Source organism: Orcinus orca, chromosome 5 (assembly GCF_937001465.1).
Source record: "Orcinus orca chromosome 5, mOrcOrc1.1, whole genome shotgun sequence".
Classification (NCBI taxonomy): Eukaryota; Metazoa; Chordata; class Mammalia; order Artiodactyla; family Delphinidae; genus Orcinus; species Orcinus orca.
Window position 1 is genome coordinate 31,927,022 of NC_064563.1, and position 26,516 is coordinate 31,953,537.

At 40.7% G+C, this 26,516-nt stretch overlaps 2 protein-coding genes across 6 annotated transcripts in view; both read right to left on the reverse strand.

The window, feature by feature from the left end:
- Positions 1–3,541, reverse strand: part of NCK1 (NCK adaptor protein 1) — an 83,400-nt gene extending 79,859 nt beyond the window's left edge. Inside the window, exon 1 of one of the 2 annotated variants that reach the window (XM_004278944.4) lies at positions 3,407–3,541. The gene's annotated coding sequence lies outside the window, so the exon portion shown is untranslated. Of the gene's footprint in view, positions 1–3,371 lie in introns of both variants that reach the window. The other variant, XM_033404087.1, reaches the window with a different exon arrangement.
- A 5,506-nt stretch (positions 3,542–9,047) lies between these two features.
- SLC35G2 (solute carrier family 35 member G2) overlaps positions 9,048–26,516 on the reverse strand; it is a 32,657-nt gene continuing 15,188 nt past the window's right edge. For all 4 annotated transcript variants that reach the window (XM_004278942.3, XM_033404085.2, XM_049710101.1 and 1 more), the window contains exon 2: positions 9,048–10,486. In XM_004278942.3, coding sequence (XP_004278990.1) covers positions 9,230–10,468 — 1,239 coding nt within the window. In that variant the 5' untranslated portion in view covers positions 10,469–10,486 and the 3' untranslated portion in view covers positions 9,048–9,229. The remainder of the gene's footprint in view (positions 10,487–26,516) is intronic.

Consider the following 26,516-nt stretch of genomic DNA (forward strand, 5'->3'; position numbering starts at 1 on the left):
CTTGACAGATGAACAAAATGAAAAAATAGCAAAATGTAAAAGTGTTACTGTTCTATCAGAAAGAGAAAAAGGGGCTTCCCTGGTGGCACAATGGTTGAGAGTCCGCCTGCCGATGCAGGGGACACGGGTTCGTGCCCCGGTCCGGGAAGATCCCACATGCGGCGGAGCGGCTGGGCCCATGAGCCATGGCCGCTGAGCCTGCGCGTCCGGAGCCTGTGCTCCGCAGCGGGAGAGGTCACGGCAGTGAGAGGCCCGCGTACCGCAAAGAAAAAAAAAGAGGAAAAGAACATTTAGTTAGGTCAATAAACTTAGTCACCTAATAAGTCATTGTTCACATCTACTTTCAAGGCTCCCAAAGATTCAAGTCTCTTTTATCAAGAGAATCAAACAAACTAAAATCCAACAGTGAAACTTCTAAGAGATTCATTTTTAGTGAGTCAGGACTCAACAGTGGACATGACAGTATTATTTTTGTTAAAGCTGTTAATACATCCAACAAGCTAGAAGTCTCTATGTAGACTTTAAATCACTGTTTCAATGATTCAAACAATGCAAGTCATGAAGGTTCCCCTGCCCTCATACAGAAGTTTTGAATCTATATCAGAAGGCATTAATACACAAAATGCAAAGTAATGTGAAGCAAACAATACAAAATGACATTGCAAGAGATGAAAAGAAGTATAGTTTCATATAGAATACACAATATTTTTTTTTTTAATATACACAGCTTGAGTTAGGAAGTCAAGCAGGAAATCAAGGTTTGAGTCTCAGCTCTGCCACCATCACTAGGTGAATTTTAGTGCAGTTAGTCTGTATGGATTACGTTTTCCCTATCTATAAAACAGATGGTTGGATTCCAACGTTCCTACAATATTGTTCCATAGTATTATGATACAAGTCCACATAAGATTAAAAACCAAAGGAATGATAAAACAGTAAGGGCAGTGCGTTCAAAGGAAAGCAACAACACAGAGAACAGAAAGATCTGGAAGGTTGCACTAAAGGACCAAAAATGAAACTTCAACAAAATTTGCCCTCATTTGCCACTTAATTTAAGGAGGAAAATTCCTTTTAAAGAACGCAGGCTATACGTAGGCAAAGTCTCAACAGATACCAAGGTAGAAAAATACAAAGTCTAAATGAGAACAAGAGATTGGGTTGGTTAGGGTGGACAGCTCCTATAGAGAATTAGTGCCATCATTAGAAAAAACAGGCTTTGAGCAGATTGTTAGAAGGCTGGGAATTCTGAACTATACTCTGTAAATAACAGGGAACTATTGCTGGTTTAACAGTGAGGGCGTTGGAAGCATTATTTTAAGAACAGGCAGAAGGCAGAACATACTGAGTAGGGAGAAAAGACAGGCAGAAAACCCAGTTAAAAGCTAGTGGGAAGGAACAGATATCTGAAAGAAATTTCAGAAAATGGTTGACAAAAATTGGTCAGTGTTAAGTTATGTGGATAGAGGAAGTCAAAGATAAAACCAAGGTTTATGTCTGGGTAATTTAAGGCATGATAAAATCACCAAAACAAAGTCAGCATATGGAATCAGTTTTGAAGGGAAGACTATAAATTCTATCTTTCAAATAAAGTGAGCATCCAAATAGAATTGTTGCCTTATTAAATAATCTTTAAATGTCATTTGTGGCCCTGTCAGCTGTCTTCCTAAAACAGCACAGCAAAGTATTCACGGAGAATTTGTTAAATGCTTAGTTATTTCAAGAGTTTCCTCTAATTCTACTTATTGACCAAACAACTAAATAATCATTTAGTCTTCTGGTGTAGGTAGACAACATTTGGTATTTTTCCATATTATAAAGGTGAGTAAATTGTAAAAATTATTAATTAAACTATAAGAGGGAAAAAATGGACTGCAACTGTATTTATCAATTCTTCCTGACATGTGATTTATAACAGTAATCACATCAAATCTACCTTGAGTTTTGGCAGGAAAGTTCTCAAAGGTTCAAAAGAAAAATGAACGCAGTGGCATAAAGCATCATTCAATATCTAACAAAATGTTCGAAGCTTTATTTACATGGACCTGAAAGCACTGGTAACATCTGGACTAAAGATAATACTTAGAAAAGTAGAGCAAACAATTTAAAATTTAATACATGAACAAGCACAGCTGAGAAATCTTGAACATTCTGCAAACTGTTCACAGATGACAATTTTCCAAAGAAGAAAACCCCAAAGTTTGTGATCAAGATGAAATAAAACTAATATTAATCAACCAATGCATAGTTCTTGAGTTTCTATCAAACTTTGAATGAGATGCCTGTTTAAGAGCCGACCCCATTGACTCTGTGAACTCGCTGAAGGTTGAGACTTTAGGCACAGTGCTTTCCAAGTGCTTAATAAATTGTATAGTTGGTCTTTCATAAATCTACCAAAGTAAGATTTTTAACAATGAATACCTCTTGCAACACTTACCCGTTCTGACCGGACACTGAGTGAGCTTCTTTGCTCACCACCCAAGATGGGGTTAGAAATTTCTCCTTAACCTTATTCTTTCGTAACTCCCATGGTTTATCACCAAATCTAACGGGGTAGAATTATTTTTAGGTGACTAGTTCATTCGTTCGACACTAATTAGGCGTCTATAATGTCAGAGTTCTCAGTCCCGAACAAAATCCAGCTTCCCGAGCTTCTTACGGCAAATTTAACTTTCATGGACACACATAAGAAAGGTTACAAAACAACTATCGAGATACATTTTCTTTTCTTACCGGATATATTACAACTCAAGTCAAAAGCTCACAGCCCAAGCAACTCGCGTACGAATCTACAGCAGGTCCATAAGATTAAAATAACCCAGCTTTCCCGAGGAGGAGGGAAACGGCTGGGGGTGGGAGGAGGGGCGGGAGGCGCATCCCGAAGACGTCCACCCTCCGCACGGGGAACGGCTCCCTCCCCCTCCTCTCGGGTTGGAGGTGAGCGCGCCCCTTTCTCTCCACTACCACGTCCCTACCTTCGCGGCCTCGGACTGCGCCACAACAGCCGACAGGACTTTTGGGGAGAAAAAGAAACGGGGAAGGGCGCGCGCCTCACACTCGATCTCCCAGCTTCGCAGGGGCGGCCGGCCGCGGCGCTCACCCCAACCCGACGTTCCGGGGATGGACCGGGAGGCCGCGGGGCCGCGCCGCCCGGGGCAGTGGCCAGAGGGTCGCGCGGAGCTCCGAGGCAAACGCCCAGGCCCGGCCGAGCGGCCTCCCCGCCCCCTCCGGCTCAGCTCCGGGCCGGCAGACGGCGCCCCGGGGTCTAACTTCACCGGGGAAGAGGAAGCACCGCGGCAAGTAACAGGCTATGTGGATTCCCGGAGCAAGGAAAGGCTGTTCTGTGCGTCTGCCTGCCGGCACAACCGTCTCACCTCCCTTCTGCCGAGCCCGGGTGGCCCCAGCTCACCTGAGGAGGGCACCGGGACGCCGCCGCGGCCGCCGCGATGGCCGTTACGGCACGAGGCCTCCGCTCAGCCGCCGCGTAGCTCTGAAGAGAGGGGCGGGGCGCGCGTGTCGAGAGGGCGGGGCTGCAGCGCCGAATGGTCGCGAGGCCGTGGGCGGATCCGCGCGGGCAGGAAACCCCCTCCCTGCCCAATCCGATAGGCTCAGTCTCCCCTTCCACTGACGCGAAAGCCGTCTGCGCCGCGCTGGGATTGGGCGGGCCCCCTTGTCAATCAAGCGCTGTGCTGGGTGTGGAGCGAGCTGAGGCGGCTCCGCGGAGAGGGAGTGAGAACGCAAGAAGCTCCCTGCTTGACTCTGAGTCTTGTTGCTTTTGTCTCCCCGGCTGTTCTGGCTTATTACTCTGGGCCTTCCTCCTCAGCGCCACAGGAGATTCTACGGCAGAAATGACTGCTTCCCGAGTTCAACCCCGACTGCTCTGGGAGCTTCTTTCTGGTTTCTGCACCAGAAGGTCTTGCCAGCGGAAGGTTCTTAGGGGCGGGGAGCGAAAAAGAAAAAACAAACAAAAAGACCTGGAAATGGGGACCTGAGAGAAAAATGTAAGACATATGCTTAATTTGAGCCGCAAACCGAAATAAGCTGAGTCTGAGGGCCTTCAAAGTACCCTGGTTCCTGGGTAGCTTCCCGTCTTGGCTGCGGTAGCTTTGCTGTGAGGGGGACAGTGACCTTGGGTGCCGGGTCTGCCCATTCTTAGCGGCCCAGCCCCAGCCGTCAATAAGTTGGTTCTCTTGAGACCCCCGCTGCAGCCCCCAATCACCTGCCTCGTTTCTTCCCAGACATCTCTGGGGCTCTGCTTAGGTGATGCCCCCTTAGGGAAGCCTGCTGGGGTGCACAGGTATTTTCCCCATCCTGCTGTTGAAAGGGCCTGTCCATACCCCTACCTGATTGTAAACTCAATTAAGTCAGGAACCATGTCAGTATTCAGTTTTTACCCAGTGCCTAGCACATGGTAGGTAGATCGTCAGTAAATATTGTTTAAAGCATGAATACATCTTCCATTCCCATTTTAAATCCTGGTCCTGACTGTAAATTCCAAGAGTTTACGCTTTTCTGTATTTAACTTCAAAATTATTCGTTTGGGTCCTGATAGAGGAATGTAGTTCTCTTGCCAGATATAGGATCACAAGGTCAAGCACAAATCACCCATTGTCCCTTCCTGGCCTCAAGTTGACTGGGGCAAATGGACCACGAAATTCTGGGCAAGTACTCTGTCTATATCCCATAATTAGCATCTAAAGTCAATAATATTAAGTGAATTTTGGATTTATTCTGAGGGTCTAAATACCTGTGTATATTTTATCATGGCTGATGTGGACTGAATTGTGTTCCCTCTCAAAATTCATATGTTGAAGCCCTAACCCCCCAATGTGACTGTATTTGGAGATAGGGCCTTTGAAAGGTAGTTAAGGTTAACTGAGGTGATAAGAGTGGGGCCCTAATCCTGTAGGATTAGTGTCTTTATAAGAAGAGACAGCAGAGAGATTGCTTTCTGTCTTCACAACAAGAAGACACAGTGAGAAGACAGCCATGTGCAAACAAGGAAGAGAGCTCTCACGAGAAACTAACCATACTGGCACCCAGATGTCAGACTTCTAGTCTCCAAAACTGTGAGAAATTAAATTGTTGTTTAAGCCACAGTCTGTGGCATTTTGTTATAGCAGCCCAAGCTGTCTAATACAATAGTTTTATTTGTTGATACATATTATAAAGTTTATGGATTGAGATATTATTACATTCATTTTTGAAACTATATAAACCATTGTCCAGAGGTTGAAACTATTTCTCCAAAATCACATGGCAAACTGTTAGCTACACCTGGCTCAATTCAATTCTAGTTACATGTGATGGGATTAGGGAGTGTGAATACAAATATAACAGGTAAAATATTCCTTGCCATCAGGTAGCTTATATCACTGCCTTAAGTGGGGAAATTAAACCCAGAAAAAATATGCTGAAGTCATAAGTTTAGATTTTATTTTGTATGGGAATATGTATTTTGAATGGGCCAATGATCTGAACAGACCCTTTGTGAGATTTTGATCCAGATCTATTGACTACTGTGTGCCATCTATTTAAGCAGTAGAAGAAGTAAGGGAGAGAGCTTTTTCATAAAAGGATTTTAGTTCCCTGTAAATATGTGTTTTTCTTTTAATCTTCCTTTAAAAGTTCCCTCATCACCCTTTCTTACCAGGAACTCTTAAAAAAAAAAGAAAGAGAAACTAAAAAGATATAAGAAAAAGAGAAGGAATTGAAGAAGAAAAATAAGGAAACAGCAATGAGAGAGGAAAGCATTGGGTGGAAGGGTAGATAGACAGAAAGTCATATATTGCAGTATGGTGTACTTAGAAGAATGGAGTCCATGTTCGTAAGGGGTGGGAGTTGTCCCAGAGACCTCCTTTCACACAGTCTGTCTCCCCAACTTCCAAATGTAAACATGCGCTTGGCTGCTTCTTTCTCTCTTTTAAAAGCACAACTCAAACCAAAAATAGGAATCAACCCTGCTTATCCGTTATGAGTGGACTAGGAACTAGCCAGGATCAGGCAACAACATTTAGGTCAAAACTTATGACCTATGGACTAGAAATGGGGCCTCAGATACGGGTAGCTAATCTGTCTAGGATAAAAACATGTAGACAGTTCACTTCATTCATTCCAAAGGAAAGAATCTGGGAAGAAAAGGAAAGGAAAAATGAGCCTCCATGTCTTAAGACCTTTCCCAGGAAACTATGGAGGGCTTATTGTTGGAAATGCTTAAAACTTCCCTGGTGGCACAGTGGTTAAGAATCTGCCTGCCAATGCAGGGGACACAGGTTCGAGCCCTGGTCCAGGAAGATCCCACGTGCCGCGGAGCAACTAAGCCCATGCACCACAACTACTGAGCTTGCGCTCTAGAGCCCATGAGCCACAACTACTGAAGCCCGCACGCCTAGAGCCTGTGCTCCGCAACAGGAGAAGCCACCGCAATGAGAAGCCCACACACCGCAAGGAAGAGTAGCCCGCACTCGCGGCAACTAGAGAAAGCCTGTGCGCAGCAACGAAGGCCCAACGCAGCCAAAAATAAAATTTTAAAAAAAGAGAGAATGATCTGGTTTAGCATCACTGTAAGGACTATTTAGGACAAAAAAAAAACCTATCTACTAATCAGTAAGAAGAAAGTAATCACAGGCTTGACTGTGAAGTATAGAAATTAGTGGACCCTGGTAACTAAATTCAGTTTCTATACTGAGTAATGTTAGTGTTTTATGGTAATTAATTCAACAAAAATTGATTGAGTCCACTCTGTGGTAAGCAGTACAATAGATACCAGAGACCTAAAAATCAGTCCTCAACTTAAAGGAGCTCCATTCAATGTCAGAGAATTAGATTTAAACAGGTACTTATTTGTATAGTAAATACAGCAATAGATATGTACAGGGGGACATTAGTCCACAGGGGAAGGGGTGTGTGTGGTCAAGCTAGTCAGGCAAGTAAGTAGGCAAAGAAGAGAGGATCTTTCCACATAGAGGGGCCTGCGTTAAAAAAAAAAAAAGGTATTACACAATAGTAGAATATTGCTAGAGCAGAAGATGACTAAAAGTGTAAACAAGAGTGGGTTATGCAAGTTAAGGGCCTTAGACTTTATCCTATAGGCAATGAGAAGCCATCAAAGGGTTTTCTTACAGCACTTTAAACTGTCATTCTGTTGTTTTCTGGCCTCTACTCTTTCTGATAAGAAGCCAGCTGTAATTCTTATCATTGTTTTCTTGTGTGTCATATATCTTTTCCTCTGGCTGCTTTTAAGATTTTGTTTCTTTATCTTTGTTTATCAGTAGTTACACTATGTTTCCAGGTGTGATTTTCTTTGTATTTATGATGCTGGGGGTTCACTTATTTCCCTGGATCTGCAGATTGCTGGTTGTTGTATCTTTTTACCCAATTTGGAAGACTTTTGGCCAGTATTTCTTCAAATCTTTTTTTATGCCCCATTCTCTCTCTTCTTCTGTGACTACACTTACACTTATACTAGACTTCTTACCCCTTAGTACAGGTCATTCCAGGCTCTGTTCATTTTTTTTTTTCAAATCTTTTTGTTTCTGTGCTTCAGTTTGGGTAATTTCTATTGAGAGCCAGTAATTCCTGAAAAATCTGAATGTTAACATTTTCCAAAAGCACAAACACCCTAAAAATGACTTTGGGTTCCTTTTGGGGTATCTTTGAAGGCATATTAGGAGAACAGAAATCACAAGATATTACAACAGAGAACATAGTATTGGGTGTTGATGGACTGGAAAAGCAAAAAGGAAACACTGAAGCAGCCCAGATATGATAACTATAGAGAGCAGCTAGAACCCCTAGGAGTAGTGAAAAAGAGGAATCAAGGTTGGATCATCAGGTCTCAGGAGCTCAGAGGAATGACTTGCTGACCTGTAGCTTATACCCCTGGGAGGATGCTGTGCAACTGGTCCTGCTGCTACTGAGAGGGAGATGATGAGGCTGGGTAGCGGGTGGAGGAGTGCCAAAAGAAGCTTAAGGCTGAGATCAGTTGCTGCTTCTGGACCAAAGGGCTCTTGCTTATTGCGGGGGTAAAAATGACAGAAACTGCAAGCAAACAGAAAGAAGGAAGTCCTTTATCCTCTCTGTTTTACAGTCTCCCTCTAATGCCCTTTATTGGTGGAACCTAGTGAGACCAGCTGGCATAGAAAAAATGTAGTTTGCAGGGTCTGAGTCATAGCATCACAGAGGAGAGTTATAGATGGGTGTATTTGAAGTTAAGATAGCTCAATAACGATAGCTTAATAAGCAATACCATATCAACATTTGTTTGTGCTAAATTAGTAAAAAATTCCCAAATTAGACCCAAATTATTGTTACTCTATGTGGTTTTACAGACTTTTAAGCTCTTCTGAAAAGAATCTTAGGACACAAAGTTTTCAGTTTTCTGCTGTACTATGATTACTGTTAGTGTCTTTTTCAGGGGTAAGGAGTACCTTTACTGCAGCTCACACATATACTTACTACATAAACAAGGGCAGGTTTGGAAGAGATCTGCATAACTGAGAATGAGTAGACCCTCCCCCCAACATTCTATCTCCCACCATAAGGCACAAAATGGCATAGACTAAGTAGAGCTGGCAGGAATCCAAGCTTTTCCCTACCTCCATTTACTATGCATTGCCTAATGTGGCCTCAGCAAGGGGAAGACCAATTTCTTCTAAGGTAGGACAACCACCACTGCCAGTGAAAAACCAGCTCCTTTCCTTCGTTCCCTCTTTCTTGCCTCAACTCACTCAAGCTACTTTACCAAGCCCAATCACCTCTAGTTTTCTAATGCAAATAGGTGACAAAACAGGGCTTGGTATTCAGCATTTCACCTTATAGATTTTTGAATATCGAAGGATTTTTGTTGAACATTTATAGAACATTGGGCATGAACTTTTTACTAATTTTTGAACTTCAGGACCACAGAATTTCCATCTGAAAGAAGTCATTTCTTCAAGTCTTATGTTCTTTAGTGATAAAAGTTAACATTCTCTACCCTTTTATTATTTATAATAAATAATCATTTTTATAATAAAAATTGCCTTATTATTAACAGCAAAGAGACCAGATTCATGATATTCCACATAATTTAGTATATGTTTTTAATTTATTAGACTAGAATAAATTTTTCCATGTCTGCATATATTAATTATATAGCACTCTGTCAGTTATACAACATATTTCCAGATGAACATTAAAATGTCTGTGTACCTATTAATAACTGAACATTAACAAGATAATAATCAGGTATTCACTTAATGGGAGAGTCTAGTATTTCCTGATAATCCTGCCTTCTTAAATTCCTCCAGTAAAGTTTATAGCCAGCAAGGACAAAAACACTAATCATAATGATTACCCCTCCAAAGACATCATAGACACTAGGAAATATATGTAACACTAGAAGCTGCAACACCATGGCTACCACAATCTCCAGATGTTGCACGGTGCTGACCAAAGCTGGATGGAATTTGTCCAAGGCATAATAAACTCCTAAGAAGGCTGCAGTAGAACAAATGCATATAGCAATGAGATAACTCCAGGTTTCTCCATCTAATGGGATGATGGGTTCTTGAAGAATGAACATAGTAGATACTCCCCAGACTGTCCCAGTCCAACCAAAGGTAAACAGTGCAGTCCACATGCTGATCTTCTCCTTAATGGATCTGTATACTATCATGGAAAGAGCAGTGGTCAGTCCAGCCATCACGGTCATAGTGTACCCAAAGGCTTCTTTCCAGGCATTTAACAAAGAATTATCTTCATCAACAATGTTGGGGATCATGACAAGACAAACACCTAAGATGCTGCAAACAACTGTAGCCGTGTCAACATAAGCCATTTTCTCATCTACAAGTAAAAAAGCCAAAATGGCACTGAAGACTGTGGTTGTGGCTCTCCACATAGTGGTCCCATTGCTGGGAGGAACTATTGAAAATGATGTATAAGCACAGGTGATAGAGATGACATTGCATACACCATAAAAGAAGAGTCGCAATCTGTATCCACTGGGTCCAAAGGGGGCTTCCTGGTAGTAACACACAACTAACACAGATAAGACCTGCAAAACAGAACGGATAAAAATCAGTTCTAGAGATGGAACTTTGGAACGATCAGAAACAAGCCTAGTGATAAGAGCTACACATCCATGAGCCAAAGCAGATCCAAACAGCACTATCCACATTTTTCTGGATTGAAAAATATTTTTTTCTGCAAAACTTTGGAATTGTCCAATCTCATTGGTCATTGGGTCTTCTGTTGATGGATGTTGAGTATCCATGGTTCCAAAGAAAGTTCTTCCTTTTCTTTTCATTTCACTCAGCAGGCCTTTCTTTGGATTTTCTTCCATAAAATTTCCATAGTCTTCATTGATTTCTTCATATCCATCATCCCCAGGCTGAGGATAATGAGAAGTATATTTCACCATCACCGTGTTTGGGTGTATTTTCACCCGTTTTTTAACTGGATATTTTTTGGAGGGAGAAGTATCCATTTCTTCAGGCAATCAATTCTATTTAAGAGGGAAAAAAAAAGACAAATGTACATATTCATCACTTGAAATATAGTTTTAATTTCTATTATAATCATATGTACCAATTCAATAACAGATAGTAGAGGTTATAACAGGAGTTTTTTTTAAAAAAGTAATAGGAAGAGATGATCTGGCAATATGCCTTATCAGATGTATGAAGCCCAATGAAATTGTCTACCCTTTTTTCACTCTCATCTTAAGTCTGCCCCTATGTCTCATTCTGATTTTTCTTTGTCTCATTAAGCTGTATTTTCTTTACATCACAAACAACTGATATTTTTCCATTTGTTCATTCCTCCCTCTCTATGCAGCCAATAAGATAAACACAGAAAAATAAACGACAACATAGATCAAACCTTTCCTTCTCATTGTGTCCATTTGTCTGTATTATAAATTATAATGATTAAGTCCAAATTCTTTTGTATAATCACTTCTGTATGATACCCAAACTAGTCTTACATTACAAATTATAGTGATTTTTTAAAATGTTTATTCTGGCTTCCCATACATTTTCAGATATATGGGATGCACTGAAATTAGAAAATAAATAAAATGGATTTCGTGACATTCATGCATTTTTGCTATATGCAGCTTTTCTGATGAGCAACTGGGCAATATGTTTAAGATTTTAACTAAAACTACCCTTTAATTCAGCAATATCACATCTAAGATTTTACCCTAAAGAGATGATCACAAGATGCATTTTACCTTATGTTTTTTTTTAAAAAAAAGGAAAAAATAAGAGTACATATTTATGTTTGTTTATATAATATAAAAAGTATAACAAATGAATTATGGAAAGAGACAAAGGAAGCTAATAATCATTGGGGTGGGACAGGAAACAAGAATAGAAGGAAACATTTTTACTGTATACTTTTTACTATATTTTTTGAATCATGATAATTGTTTAAAATTAAATTACAAACTAAAAAGAAAAGTTCATCTGTTATTGAGAAAAAGAGAGCATACAAAAAGGTGGGGAAAATGTATGAATAGGAGAGTTCATTGTAGCTTACCAGAATGACCCTCGATACTATGCTATGCAGCCATTAAAAATGACAATGCGGATCTTTACTGACATAGAAGGATGCCCATGACATATAAAGGATTTGCCATAGTGCTGGCATATAGTAAACTCTCAATGAATATTAATAAATTCAGCTTCCTTTCACCTATAATTAACTCTTTTGAAACACTGGGTGTCTTCTACAATGTTATTCTTTCTTTGAGACCTGTATTTGTTCACTTAGTTCTCTTTAGTTCTTTCCCCTCTCCCCAAGAACAATTTCCTATTTCCTTCCCAATTATTTCTCCCCTCCCCTCTAAAACATAAAAATTTTTAAAAAGGAAACCTTCTTATTTTTTGTCTTCATGACATATTCCCTGTTGCTTGCCAAAAACTCACCAGTTCTAGGATCCTAAACCATGGTCCAGAAATCAAATCCTATTTTGTTCTTTAACACCATCTGGGTAAACCAACTGTTCCTATTTACTCCTTTCTCTTCTAAATGACACCACCTTCAGTTGGAAGAGTCATTTTAAAAAACACCACCTGTGCCTCCAAGCCCTTCAGTTCCTAGCATGGACCCCCCCACTTGCAGTCCTTCATGCATATTGCTATCAGGCTAATCTGGATGTTCTCTTTTTTCAACTTTTATTAGGATATTTCCACTTCAAATCATGACTTTAGCTTCAATAATCACAAACTGAATTAACAGTCTTGGTCTCCCAAATAGATTTTCCTTCCCTAAATTCCTCACTTATGTTTGAAATACCACCATCTTTCTAGTTCCCCAAGCTAGAAACCAAGGAATACTCAATTATCCTTTCTGCCATCACACTCTATTTGGTCATCAATCTTATTGTTTTTGTCTTTGAAATATTTCTCAGATTTTTCCTTTCTCCTCCAATTCCATTTTACCTTTGTGATTCTGGATCAGGTTTTTATGAATTCCCATCTAGAATATTGCAACAGCATCCTGACTAGCCCTCTTGGATCCCAGTCCTTCTCCCCTAAAATCCAACTATATTATACCACTGTCACATTAATGCCTTTAACAGATTCAAAACAAAACAAAAAACTTCCCTCAAGCTTTCCATTCAAGAACCTACAAGCTTTCCTACCAACTACGTCATTGGTCTCAACTCCTCTGCCTAACTCTCAAGACCCTGCCTAGTCTAGCCCCTATCGATACTTAGCTCCTTAACAAACATACTTTGCTCTGATCAGTCCAGTGTTCTCCCTGTCCTGACTCCCCACATGTACAGGTTTCTCTAAGCTTTTATTCTCACTAGCTTCCCCTCTGCTCCCACTTTCTAAATACTGCTCATCTTTTAAGGAGGCCCAGTCCAAATCTTGCCTTTTAGAAACAAGCCTTCCCTGACCACTCTAGCCACTTATTTTTTTCTTCTTTGTTTAACATCTGCAGTAGTTCTTCTAATTTTTGTAATCTCATCATTTTGTTATTTAGTTGTCTCAATCAGTGGAATTTTGTCTCCAGTCATTGTACCCAAATTTGCTGTTAAATCTCTTTTCCTTGCTAGTCAGCAAATATCTTAATGATACCTCAGTTAGATCCCATAACTTCCCACTTGCTTAAAATTGTTAAAGTTGTGTCTTATATCCTTTCAAAGCTTTCCCCTTCCCACTGCAGGCCAGATTTGTAGCCCCAGGGGCACAAATAGGGGAAGGACGTATTCTGTTGGTTTACTCCTTCTCCCTTTCCCTCCTTTTGGAGTCCTTGGGAGGGCAGTATGGTCTACCTCTGGGACACTTCCTCCATCTCTCTAGGCTCCAGCTCCCCTGGTGTATTGGCACAGGGAAAAAGGAAAAGGAAAGGACACATATCTCATACAGTGGCTGCTGTTGTGTGATGGCTTTTTGATATATAAACTTGGCTAGGCTGAACTACATTCTCTAGTTATTTAATCAAACACTAATATAAGTGCTGCTATGAAGGTTTTTGCAGATGTGATAGAAGTCCCTAATCAGTTGACTTTAAGTTAATAAAAGAAAGACTATCCTGGGTGGGCCTGACCTAATCAAGTAAGCCCTTCCAAAAACGGATTAGGCTTTCCATGATTTCACAGATTCCAAACAATTCATACCATTGGGGTTCTAGCCTGCTCATGACCTTCCTTTCCTTACTACCTGTGGACAAGAAGCTTTGGCCTTTGCTCATGGGTTCCAACATGCTCCTGATCTTTTCTTTCTGACTGCCTGCCCTACAGACTACAAACTTCCTTATCCAGCCACCACAGTTACATTAGCCAATTCCGTGTAATAAATCTCCTATTGGTTCTGTGTCTCAGGTTGAACCCTGACTCTAATACATGGTGAAATTCTCTCTTTGATTATTGTCTTTGTTTCTGTGCTAACTCTGATAGGCCATTGATACTCTGTAGGTTGCAGGCATCCAAATGCAGGCTATCTTACGTAAGTTCTGTAGAGCCTCCCCAGTGCACAAATTCCTGATGTGGGGGAGTCTCCTGCCCTGGGGCTATGGCCCACAGGTTTTTTCTTTTTTTAAAAATTTTATTTATTTATTTATTTTTGGCTGTGTTGGGTCTTTGTTTCTGTGCGAGGGCTTTCTCTAGTTGTGGCAAGCAGGGGCCACTCTTCATCGCGGTGCATGGGCCTCTCACTGTCGCGGCGGCCTCTCTTGTTGCGGAGCACAAGCTCCAGACGCGCAGGCTCAGTAGTTGTGGCTCACGGGCCTAGTTGCTCTGCGGCATGTGGGATCTTCCCAGACCAGGGCTTGAACCCGTGTCCCCTGCATTGGCAGGCAGATTCTCAACCACTGTGCCACCAGGGAAGCCCAGCCCACAGGTTTTTGCTGTTTCGGTCCTCTTGCCGCGTGGGCAGTTCTCTTGGTTAGGCACCAAAAGTATTCACTTGACCCCAGGAAAGTCACATATCCTTACCACTCCAGTGAGTATACAGGCCACTCACCACTGCCCCCTTCTCTCCAATTTTCTCTTTCCTCGAGCAAGCAAAGAGCAAATTAAAATGTGCTGTCTAAGCAAACTTCCAATTGGAGAACGAGAAAGCACACCCAATCATTGTAAATAATGATCTGGTAACTTTCACCCTCAGTTGGCTCTAAGGAGGAACATCCCTGTCCCCTCCCCATTAGGAAAAAGCACAACATTCTTCTTAGACCAAGGACCCACAATAGATAATATGATCCCTTTGACAGACTGCATTTTCCAAAGAGAGTCACTAGTCTAGTATCTCCCATACTACTTGTCTGGTTTTGTAAAATGTGAGTTTGACATTATTAAATAGAGAGGTAGGGTCTATATTCCCTCCCATTAAAAGTAGCCCTGATTTTGTGACTGTTTCAACGAATAGAGTATGGTAAAAGTGACCTATTATGACTTCTGAGGCTAGGACATAAAAGGAAATATAGCTATTCCTTCCTAGCTGCAATACTTGTGCTTGGAGCTCTGAGCCACCAAGTAAGCAGTCTGACTGCTCTGAAGTCACCATGCTGTAAGGAAGCTCAAACTAGCCCATGTAGAGAAACCACATGGAGAGGTCCTGAGACCACCTGAAGAGAGAGAAATTCCTGGTAAGCCCCCAGCTGCTCCAGCCCCCTGCTGTTCGAACTCCAGCCACCCATCTGTCTTCAAGTATATAAGAGACCCTGAGTCAGGATTGCCCTGCCAAGTCCTTTCCAAATTCCTGATCTATAGAAACCATGATAGATAATAAAATGATTGTTGTCGTTTTAAGCCACTAAGCTTTGGAGTGATTTGTTACCTGCAATAGATAACTGGAACACCCTATTTCCCTCCCTAGTATTTTAAGGAATCGGAAGGAGGAGCGGTCTTAGTGACAGTTAAAGTAAAAGGCCTCTTATATTTGGACCAAAATGATTGGCTTTTGAAACTGGGATATTTTGTCCCCCATTGTGAGATCCTGGATTCTAATTCTGAGGTAAGACGAAACTTTTTTTTTTCATTAAAGTATAGTTGATTTAGAATGTTCTGTTAGTTTCTGGTGTACAGCAAAGTGGTTCTGTTATATGTATGTGTGTACATATACATACACACACATATATATAACTGAATCACTTTGATTGTTATACATACATGTGTGTGGTGGTGTGTATACATATATATATATATATATATATAATGAAGAGGAAAGTTTTAGTCAACATCCTGTTAGGTATAAATTAATGTATTTAATCCTAGTCCAACTGTATACTTTAAACTGTTATTTGAACTGTGTCATCTTTGTTCATTTCTCTCAGTGGATTAGTCTATAACAGATATATTACAGGTATTTTTCAACACCATTAATATTATATTGTATAGGGATTCCCTGGCGGCGCAGTGGTTGAGTCTGCCTGCCCATGCAGGGGACACAGGTTCAAGCCCTGGTCCGGGAAGATCCCACATGCCATGGGGCAACTAAGCTCATATGCCACAAGTGCTGAGCCTGTGCTCTAGAGCCTGCAGGCTGCAACTACTGAGCCTGCAGGCTGCAACTACTGAGCCCACGAGCCACATCTATTGAAGCCCGCGCACTGCAACGAAGAGTAGTGCCCGCTCACTGCAACTAGAGAAAGCCCACGCGCAACAACAAAGACCCAACACAGCCAAAAATAAAATAAATAAATATATTTAAAAAATATTATATTGTATCCCACTGATGCAAAAGCCATCTTATACTAAAGGGATACATAAAGATTTTTTTTTTTTTTGGCCACACCATGTGGCATGTGGGATCTTCCCGTGCCCCCTGCATTGGGAGCGTGGAGTCTTAACCACTGGCCCCCAGGGAAGTCCCAGGATCTTATTCATTCTCCCTAGTTTTCATTTAATTTCAGCCTTTGAAATATAATTATTGAAGAGAATCTGGAATCCTGACTAGTAATTACATTTTTGCACATTTAAGTCTTTCAACCTGTGAACATTTCAATAAATACTAACTGAGGTACCATGTGCCCAGCACCATTCTAGGCTCTATAAATATGAAGATAAATAAAACAGGCATGGCCCCAGCACTCATAGAGCTTATAGACTAGTGGAAGAGACAACAAGTAATTCAAATTTAATATTTTAATAAGTTAATAATGCAAGTAACTACATGAAGTACAAGAAACTGTTGGAGCACACACAAAGGGCATGTAACCCAAATATGGGGGATCTTTGCAGGTTTCCAGGTGGAAAGGATGCCTGAATTGGGACTCTAAACATATGTAACATATAGACAAGTAAAGAGGAGAAGGAGAAAAACAAAACTTTTTTCCAGAGATTAAAAATTTGAGTCAGAAATGTTGGTTTTGAGTTCTAGCTCTGCCACCAACTAGAGCAATAATTATGTCTATTTTAAGAGAAAGTTTTAGATGATAATTGTTGGGGTCTTTTAACTCAACTCTCAGTTTGTCTGTTTAATGATTTCACACTTCTAGTGTTTTGATATCTCTCCCATGTGAGACCACCATGCAATTCAATGATCACAAATTTCTACCACCTGCTCAAAGTTGTTCTGACCAATATGCCAACTCAGTTTCTCCTCCTTCCTTACAGAGAGGAAGAATCTGAACTAATTTCATGGCTCCAGTTGCTCTGACATTTATGTGGGGCTGTCCCCTCCCAGGCAGAGGTGTCCATTTCAGCTGCATAGAGCAACTCAGCTGAGAAGAGGGAATGTCAAACAATAGGACCAGAAGACTAGCCTATCCAGCTACAAATGTATCAACCTGAAATGTTGGACAAATGGACTAAAAGGATATATAGTTTGGTGTCTGCTTGAACAATGGGCGCAATTCAGTATTGCAAGCCTGAAAAAGCAGTATTTGTATCTAAAAGAGGTACTGTTTCCTAAGCTACATCCCACAACCTAAGGCCCAAGATCACCTCTCTCCTAAGGCTGAGAAAACGAACAGTGCCATCCCTACTGTCTTGGTGGGAATCCTTAGAAAATCTCCTTATGGTGCCTACAGCAAATGCCACTTGGTAATCAGAGCTTCTTTCTTTAGTTACCAGACTGATCCCTAAAATGGTAAACAGTCTTAGATATAAAGCTGGCTAGTACAACTTGATTATAATACAGTGGTTTAAATGTGGGCATTGATGTGGTATTTGACACTCATGAATCAGACTGGCTTTGAACTAAATATTTATCACAAACTGATAGGTTACTACATTATACCTGAGCAGCCCAGTCCTGAGATACCTTATTCCCCCAGTGTGCTTGGACAGTCTTGCCCCTGAATGAAAATGAAAAGACCACACCTAACTGGTCACCTGAAAGGGAAGACCCAACAACCACCTTTCCAGGATATTGTGAGACATCAGGACATGCATAGGATCTGTGCTGTTAAACATATCTCCTGAGAACTATTGAGAGAAGCCATTCATCCCTCCAAACTGATGAAAAGGGGCCCATATTCTGAGGCCTCAAGGCTGTGAGCATGAGTCTACCAATCCTTATGATGAACCCAGCTTAGCATAACCTTTAACACCCCTCTTTGAATAGGGATTCACTCTCTTCCCCACTGCAACTCATGAGGATCAGGAGAACTAGAGGCAGCATTTAAGTCTGCTTGTACTTCATTAATACTCTTTGGGACTGTATCTTTGTGTAAAGGCCCACTGCTTTAGAGAGGAAAGAACCTCCTTCTAAGCTCCAACCTCTGGAACTAGAAAATCAGTTCTTAAATAAACTAATAAAGTAGAACTTGAAAGACAAGAATAATGATAATAAGTGAGAAATAACAGAGTAGAAGATAAAGAGCATGCCTTTCTTAAATCAGTCACATTCAGAAAGTGAGGGATTTATCATGAAGAAGTAGATGTTTGCCCTTCTTAGAAGGTTGATAATATTCACATTGTGTGTTAAGTGGCAAATGATCAAAATGAAATAAGTCAAATCATGAAACGGAACAGTTTTATGAAGATGTAAAAGAAGGGCTGCAAGAAAAGTTAATTGTATAATATTTCAAATACTCAGATTATAAAGGAACTACCATAAGCAAATTCAACCAAAGGGGGAAAAAAAGAGGAGACATACAGTCTAGTAGTCTTCTATGGTAAACCAACTGAATCTCTATAAAAATATAAAAGGAAATTTCAGAGCAACCAGGACAGAATCATTCTTACTCAGATGTATTACTTAGGATAGATATACCATATATAATGGCAGAAATTGCAATTAGAATAGCATTCATATTGCATCAGATTATTGCCTGACAAACAACAGTCCATCTATGTCTCTCTTAGAAAAGCAAAAAATAAGGCACATTATCAATTTCTCCTTTGTAACACTTAGATTAAAGCATCCTTGCAATAGTTCTCAGAAAAAGACTAAGAAGACAAGATCTTGATTTAGCCAGAGATCATGAAAACATTTTCAGCTCTAATGGAAACAATCAGAATTAGCATAAAAGCAAGAATGGGAAAACAAACAATAAAGAAAGGCACAACTGATGGCTCTAAAATCCAGTGAAAACAGAAGGAAATATGGAAGAAGTCAATAATAACAATACTATCAATAGCCAGATGTATTGATATTTACATTTGTACAGACAACGTGCTAAATTCTAAACATGGGTTAACTCAGCTTTGAGAGGAAGTGAAATCTTAGGAGGTTTTGGAGTGCGAGAGCATTGGGGAAGGGTGGAAAACAAAATATTTGGAGAAAACTAATGGCCTACCTCACTTTGAACTGCAATAACTTAAAAGGAAGTAAAGGTAAGTACTCACTTTAGGAAACTAACTCGTTACATATTATTGAACACACTCTATGTGAAGGGCACCAGGTAGGCCACGAGGAGCAGGTAAGTAGGTCTTATTGTTGAAGACAATTTGTCCCAAAGTTTTGTCTAGAACTTTGTCACCTAGTGCCCCAAATTAGGCTCTCCTCCCTGCTCTTCTCTCACTCTTTCCTCTCCCCAATCCCCTCCCTCTTTCTCCATCTTACCTTCTCAACGTTACTCCTGTCTCCCACAGACACAGCCCTGTCTGACATCCTAGCCCAGAAGTAACTGCCACTTATTCATGCAAATGATTTCAGGGAAAATGATATTTATTTTATTCCCTTAAAGGACAAAGTATTATCACTGTCAGAGTCACATTCCACTTTCATAACAGAATAAGCTATTTTCATTTTCCTGAAATCATAATTTCTCTGACAGGAAGCAAGAGTGATGATGACAAAACATCTGTGCAGAAAGTAGGAGAAAAGCCTCAATCATGTGAGCACCCCTGCCACTAGAACTCCACCCTAAGAACTAGCCTCCTGTCATCCAAACCAAAATGTATACATGTCACTCCTCTGGGCCTTTTACCAGTGTCATCTGGTACTTAGCCCCTGCCTCCTTTTGTCATTTTTTAAAAATTTATTTTATTTAATTTTTTTTTTGGCTGTGTTGGGTCTTCGTTTGCTGTGCATTGGCTTTCTCCAGTTGAGGCGAGTGGGAGTTACTCTTCCTTGCGGTGCCCAAGCTTCTCGCTGCAGTGGCTTCTCTTGTTGCGGAGCATGGGCTCTAGGCACACAGGTTTCAGTAGTTGTGGCACGCAGGCTCAGTAGTTGTAGCTCACAGGCTCTAGAGCGCAGGCTCAGTAGTTGTGGCACACGGGCTTAGTTGCTCCACTGCATATGGGATCTTCCCAGACCAGGGCTTGAACCCGTGTCCCCTGCATTGGCAGGCAGATTCTTAATCATTGCACCACCAGGGAAGCCCTCCTTCTGTCATTTTATTCTCCTTGTGTATGACATTGTTAAGTTTTAAAAAGCAATGGTTCCTCAGTTTTAAAAAGCAATGGTTCCTCAGTATGTGTTTTTAGAAAGAGGGACAACCTAGTGCCCCAACTGATGAGTGGATAAAGAAAATATGGTATATCCATACAATTGAATATTACTCATCCATAAAAAGGAATGAAGTTCCAATACACGCTACAACATGGATGAACCTTGAAGACATTATGCTAACTGAAATAAGCCAGACACAAAAGGACAAATACTGTATGATTCCACTTATATGTGGCATTTAGAATAGGCAAATTCATAAAAAGAGAAAATAGATTAGAGATTACCAGGGGCTGGGAGAAAAGGGAATGGGGAGTTACAGCTACAAGGTTTCTGTTTGGGGTAATGAAGAAGTTTTGGAAATAGATAGTGGTGATGGTTGCACAATATTGTGAATGTAATTAATGCTATTGAATTGAACATTTAAAAAATTTGTTAAGGGACTTCCCTTGTCTCCAGTGGTAAAGAATCACGTTCCAGTGTAGGGGACGCAGATTCGATCCCTGGTCGGGGAACTAAGATCCCACATGCTGCGGGGCAGCTGAGCCCGAGTGCCGCAAACTACAATGCCCATGCTCTCTGGAGCCCGCACGCCACAACTACAGAGCCCATGCACTCTGGAGCCCGCGTGCCACAGCTAGAGAGAGAAAATCCACATGTCACAACTAGAGAGAAGCCCTCACACCGCAAGGAAAGATCCCACGTGCTACAACTAAGACTTGATGCAGCCAAAAATAAAAATAAATATTTTTAAAATGTGTTAAAATGGTAAGTTTTGTATTATTTATATTTTACCACAATTTTATTTAAATAGGAAAAAAAAAAGGAAAGAGGGGCTTCCCTGGTGGTGCAGTGGTTGAGAGTCCGCCTGCCAATGCAGGGGACACGGGTTCGTGCCCCAGTCCGGGAAGATCCCACATGCCACGGAGCGGCTGGGCCCGTAAGCCATGGCCGCTGAGCCTGTGCGTCCGGAGCCTGTGCTCCGCAACGGGAGAGGCCACAACAGTGAGAGGCCCACATATTGCCAAAAAAAAAAAAGAAAAGAAAAGAAAGGGGGAAAATGTAGTGCTTCCTCCAGTGTGGGGCAGGGGAGAAAGGAAGGCATTGGTATTTTCAAAAACCTCCCCAATAATCCTAATGTATAATTTTCTTGTGGGAGAACCACTCAACTAGATTATCTAAGGACCTTCTGGCTTTAAGATTTAATGAATCTGTATAGGTATACATATAGCTGATTCACTTCATTGTACAGCAGAAACTAACACAACATTGTAAAGCAATTATACTCCAATTAAAAAAAAGATTTAATGACTCTGTGGCTGCTACATGATTAAGGAAGACAGAGAGTGGCACAGGGATGGAAATTTAAAAAAGGGGGGGGGGGCGGGTGGATACTGAAGCCAGACTGTCTGGATTTGAATCTTAGCTACAGAACTTATTAAATATGTGACCTTGGGCAACTTACTGAACATCTTTACCTATTTCCTCTTCTGTAAAATTTCGATAATAATAGGATAGAATAAAAATATTAAATCAGTTAATACATACAAAACACTAAGTATCTTGCACTTAGCAAGTGTTCAATAACTTTTAAATCTTTTTGCACATGATTCTGTCTGCCTGGAATGACATGGGCCTCCCCCTTTCTGCCCTTGTCTACCTGTAGAGCTCACATTTGTGCTTCAGTGATTTGCTCAAGTGTTACTTCCTCCTTTGCAAAGTCTTCCCTGTTCTCTCCAATTTTTGTGCCCCATTGCCCCTGCATTCGTTTGTTTATATCCTGTCTTTCTCACCAGACCATACACTTCGTGATAGCAGACTTTCTCACCATTATATCCTCAGCCCCTAACACAGTGTCTGGCACATACTGGCACTCGATAAATGTTTATTGGATGGAATGGAATGGATTTGAAAGCCAAGAAGAGGAAGACATGGAAAAGAATGGGGAATGATGTTGACTACTGACATCTCTATAGGATTTTATAGGCCCACATACCCACTTCTGGTGTCTTAGCATCACTGCTCAATCAATGGTAGGCAGCTGAAAACCTGCAGTTTCCTGTGATCATCAAACTGCAGAACTGTTCAGAAGAACTCTCCCTGTCCTCTGCCCTTACCCTCTTTACTAGTCAGAGTTCTCCAGGGAAACAAAATTAATAGGATGTGTATATATACACCTATATAGAGAGAATAATTTTAAGGAATTGGCTCACGCAATTATGCAGGCTGGCAAGTCTAAAAGCTTCAGAGTATGCCAGCAGGCTGTAGACCCAGGGAACAGTTGCAGTTCAAGCCCAAAGGCAGTCTGCTGGCAGAATTCCTTTCTCCTCGGAGGATGTCAGGTTTTTTCTTCAGACCTTCAACTGATTAGATGAGGCCCACCCTCCATTATGGAGAGCAATCTGCTTTACTCAAATCCACTGATTTAAATGTAAATATCCAAAAACACCTTCACAGAAACATGAGCATAATCTTTGACCAGCCAAGTTGACACATAAAATTAACCATCACAGCCTCATCCTTTGCTTGTCCTCCATAAGCACAAAAGTTCTGGCTATTCCAAACTGCAGGAAATTCTCTATGTCATGCTCTTTCATGGCTCTGGGTTTTTACATAAGCTGTTCCTTCTTTATGGAATACCCTTTTCCTGCTTTTTCACCTGGTAAATTACTGCTCATTTTTCAAGGCCCAGATTAAATGTTACCATCTCTGGAAAACTTCCCTAGGCCCATTTCCCACCCCAGTCTGAGTTAGATGCCCACCTCAGTTCTTCAATCATAGAATTTATTGAATGCATTGAATTACAACTGTGTTTTTGTCTTTCTCTTATGCTAGATCTGTGAGGGTTTTAACCCCACACGTATTAAAATTAGATATTATTAATTTTTATATTTGCAGCATCTAGCTCAATGCTTGGCATGAGATAGGTACTTAATAACTGTTTGTTGAATGAATGGACTATTTTTTAATGAAGCAAATTTTGTTAAGAACAAAATATAATAATATAAATAAATGGATTTAAATGGCTAGTAACCCAAATAGGGAGCCTTATCCATTAAAATACTTTAAAGTCCTTAATAACATTTCAAGAATAATAAAACATTAGGGTGAGCAGTTTAGCTATTAAGGGAATGTGTGTGTTTAGCTTCTCTGCCTCTGGCTCTATTTATGCTGCTAGGTCTCCCATATTTTCTTTAATATTAAATTCCTCAGGCATAACTGGAGCTGTTCTTTAAATAAAGTTTATCTACTTTTCTTAATTAAACTATTATCAACCAGTTAAGAAGGGTGTGGAGATACATGTCTTTCAGCATCACCAGGCTGAACTTCAGTTGCTATTTCCCTGCTTCCCAGAGCATGTCTCATAGCTTGGCCCAGTCAAGTGAGTCCCACCAACAAGACCACAGCAGTTCCTCATCAGGATTCCCTGGGCTTGTTCAGGACAAGCTTGACTGAGAAGCTATTTACCACCATCAGCCCTTTAGAAAAAAACACATTTTGTTTATTCCTATTACAAAAGCAATATATGCTTATTGTAGAAAATTGAGAAAGGTGAGAAAGCAAAGAAAATAAAAACAACTCATAATCCTACCACCCAGAGATAACTACTGACCCTTCCAGGTCTTTTTCTATTTGTGAACATTGTTTTCCCCAAACATGGTATCAACCACTATATCCTATTTTATAACTTCCCCTCTACTTATCAGTGCATTGTACACATTTTTCCATGTCATTAAATATTCTACAACATCATTTTTAATGGCTAGTTAATATGGATCCAATATTGGGTTCTGAACACAACAGGTCAATCATTAACTTCAGCCTTCTGAGAGTTTAAAGGTAAATGGGATGACCAGCTGCCACTGATCCTTTACACAGGGGTAGATCCATAACCATCACAGGAAAAGTCACATATGTGAAAAGGTACAGATAACAATGTTGACGTTTTCCCTGAATGTAAATGAGGAAACAGTTTTTGATGGCCAGGGGAAGATTGTGAAAGAATAAATAAAAGATAAGTCAAGAGGATTCATGTTTCCTCTTTGCTCTCTGTTCAGACGTCATCTACAGAGAGAAACTAGCTGAGACCAATAGTGAGATAAAGTGTGTCTTCATTCATTTTTTGTGTTTATTTAGGATCAATACACTGGTTTTGAAAGGATTTGAGGCAACCATTCAACTAGAGTTAAAGGAAAAATGAAACCACAGGAAATATCAAGCACAGATGCCTCGAAGTACCTGGGAAGTACTCTTTTGGATTGTTTCATCCTGAATATGGCTCTAGATTCTCTAATTATAAGGATAGCTATGATTATTTAGCCTCTATTCTGTGACAGGCATATATTAAGAACTTTATTTTATCATTTAAAGGTCAAAACAACTCTATGAAGTAGGTATTATAATCTCCATTTTAGATATGAGGAAATAGGTTCTGAGAGGTTGGGTAACTTGCCAGTTAGTGGGTGACATAACTAATTAATGGTAGAGACAAGATTCAGGTCCAGGTCTGCCTTCCCAAGCCCTTTCTTCCATACTACTCTGCAAAGTAACCATCCATGGTAGGCAGAATAATGCCCCCCAAGCCCCACCAAGATGTCCACATCCTAATTCCCAGAACTTTACCTTATATGACAAAGGGGAATTAAGATTGCAGATGGAGTTAAGGCTGTTAATCAACTGACCTTAAAATAGGGAGACCATCCTGGATTATCTGGTTGGGCCCAATGTAATCACAAGGACCCTTAAAAGTGGAAAATAGAGACAGAGAAGATGTGACAACAGAAGCAAAGTCAGAGTGACACAATGTGAGGACTCAGCCTGCTGTTGCTGGCATTGAAGATAGAAGGGAATCATGAGTCGAGGGGTGTGGGCAGCCTCTAGAAGCTGGAAAAGGCAAGGAAGTGGATCCTTCTCTAGAATGTCCAGAAAGGAATACACCCTGCCAACACATTGGTTTTAGCCCACTGATACCCCGAACTGGACCTCTGACTTACAGAACTGCAAGATAATAAATTCATGTTGTTTTAAGCCACCAAGTTTGTGGTAATTTGTTACAGCAGCAAACAGAAAACTCAGACACCATCATTTTGTGAATGTCTAAAGATCAGATTTGTGTTCTTAGAGAAAAGATCCAAACACTTAGTATTGGTGTGGAAAAGAACTGGCTGCATGTAATCCATGATTTTCCCCAGAAAAGAATTGTTGGTCTTCTTAAGATCTAGAAAAGTGTTGGATGAGACTACAAAGTTCTGGGTCAAGTGGCATGGACAAGATTATTTTAGCCTGACATAGAAAATATTTGCTGGCTGCTTACCCCTGTGGTACTGTTTGAGACATCTGCTTTTAACAACCACATCGTCATGGATCATCTAGAAATAAAGTGAATTATAAAACACCTCTCAAGGGCTGAGTAAACTGCCCTGTTGGATGTAGTCATTAAATACTGAATCAGAACTTTGGTTGGATACCACCAGATAGATTAATTACCAATGCTGGGGGACTTCCCTGGTGGCGCAGTGATTAAGAATCCACCTGCCAACGCAGGGGACATGGGTTCAATCCCTGGTCTGGGAAGATCCCACATGCCGCAGGACAACTAAGCCCACGTGCCACAACTACTGAGCCTGCACTCTAGAGCCCGCGAGCCACAACTACTGAGCCCGTGTGCCACAACTACTGAATCCCACGTACCTAGAGCCCATGCTCCGCAACAAGAGAAGCCCGCGCACTGCAATGAAGAGTAGCCCCCACTCGCTGCGACCAGCGAAAGCCCATGCACAGCAACGAAGACCCAACACAGCCAAAAATAAAATAAATAAATAAATTTATATATATATAAAAATAACCAATGCTGGACAACAGGTCTAACCAACTCTTGAGGCAGCAGATTTGAGCTTGAATTCTACCTCTATCACTTTCTGCCTGGGCATGTATCGTGTAACCTTTCTAAACATCAGTTTCTTCATTTGTAAGATGGGCTGATATTACTAACTTGGAAAGGTTATTACTAAGGACTTAATGAAAAGATGGATCAAAAGCATCTAGAACAATACCTGGCACATAGCAGGTGCTCAATAAGTACTAGCTTGCTTCCTTCATGTTAGCCAAGTACTGTGAATATTTTGTTACTAGTATAGAAAAAATGGTTATTTTCCTCTCTGATCTGTTTCTATAGCAAGAAGGCTTACTTATAGTTTACAAATTTCTAAATTTGGAACTTTTTTAAAGGATAAAACAATGCAC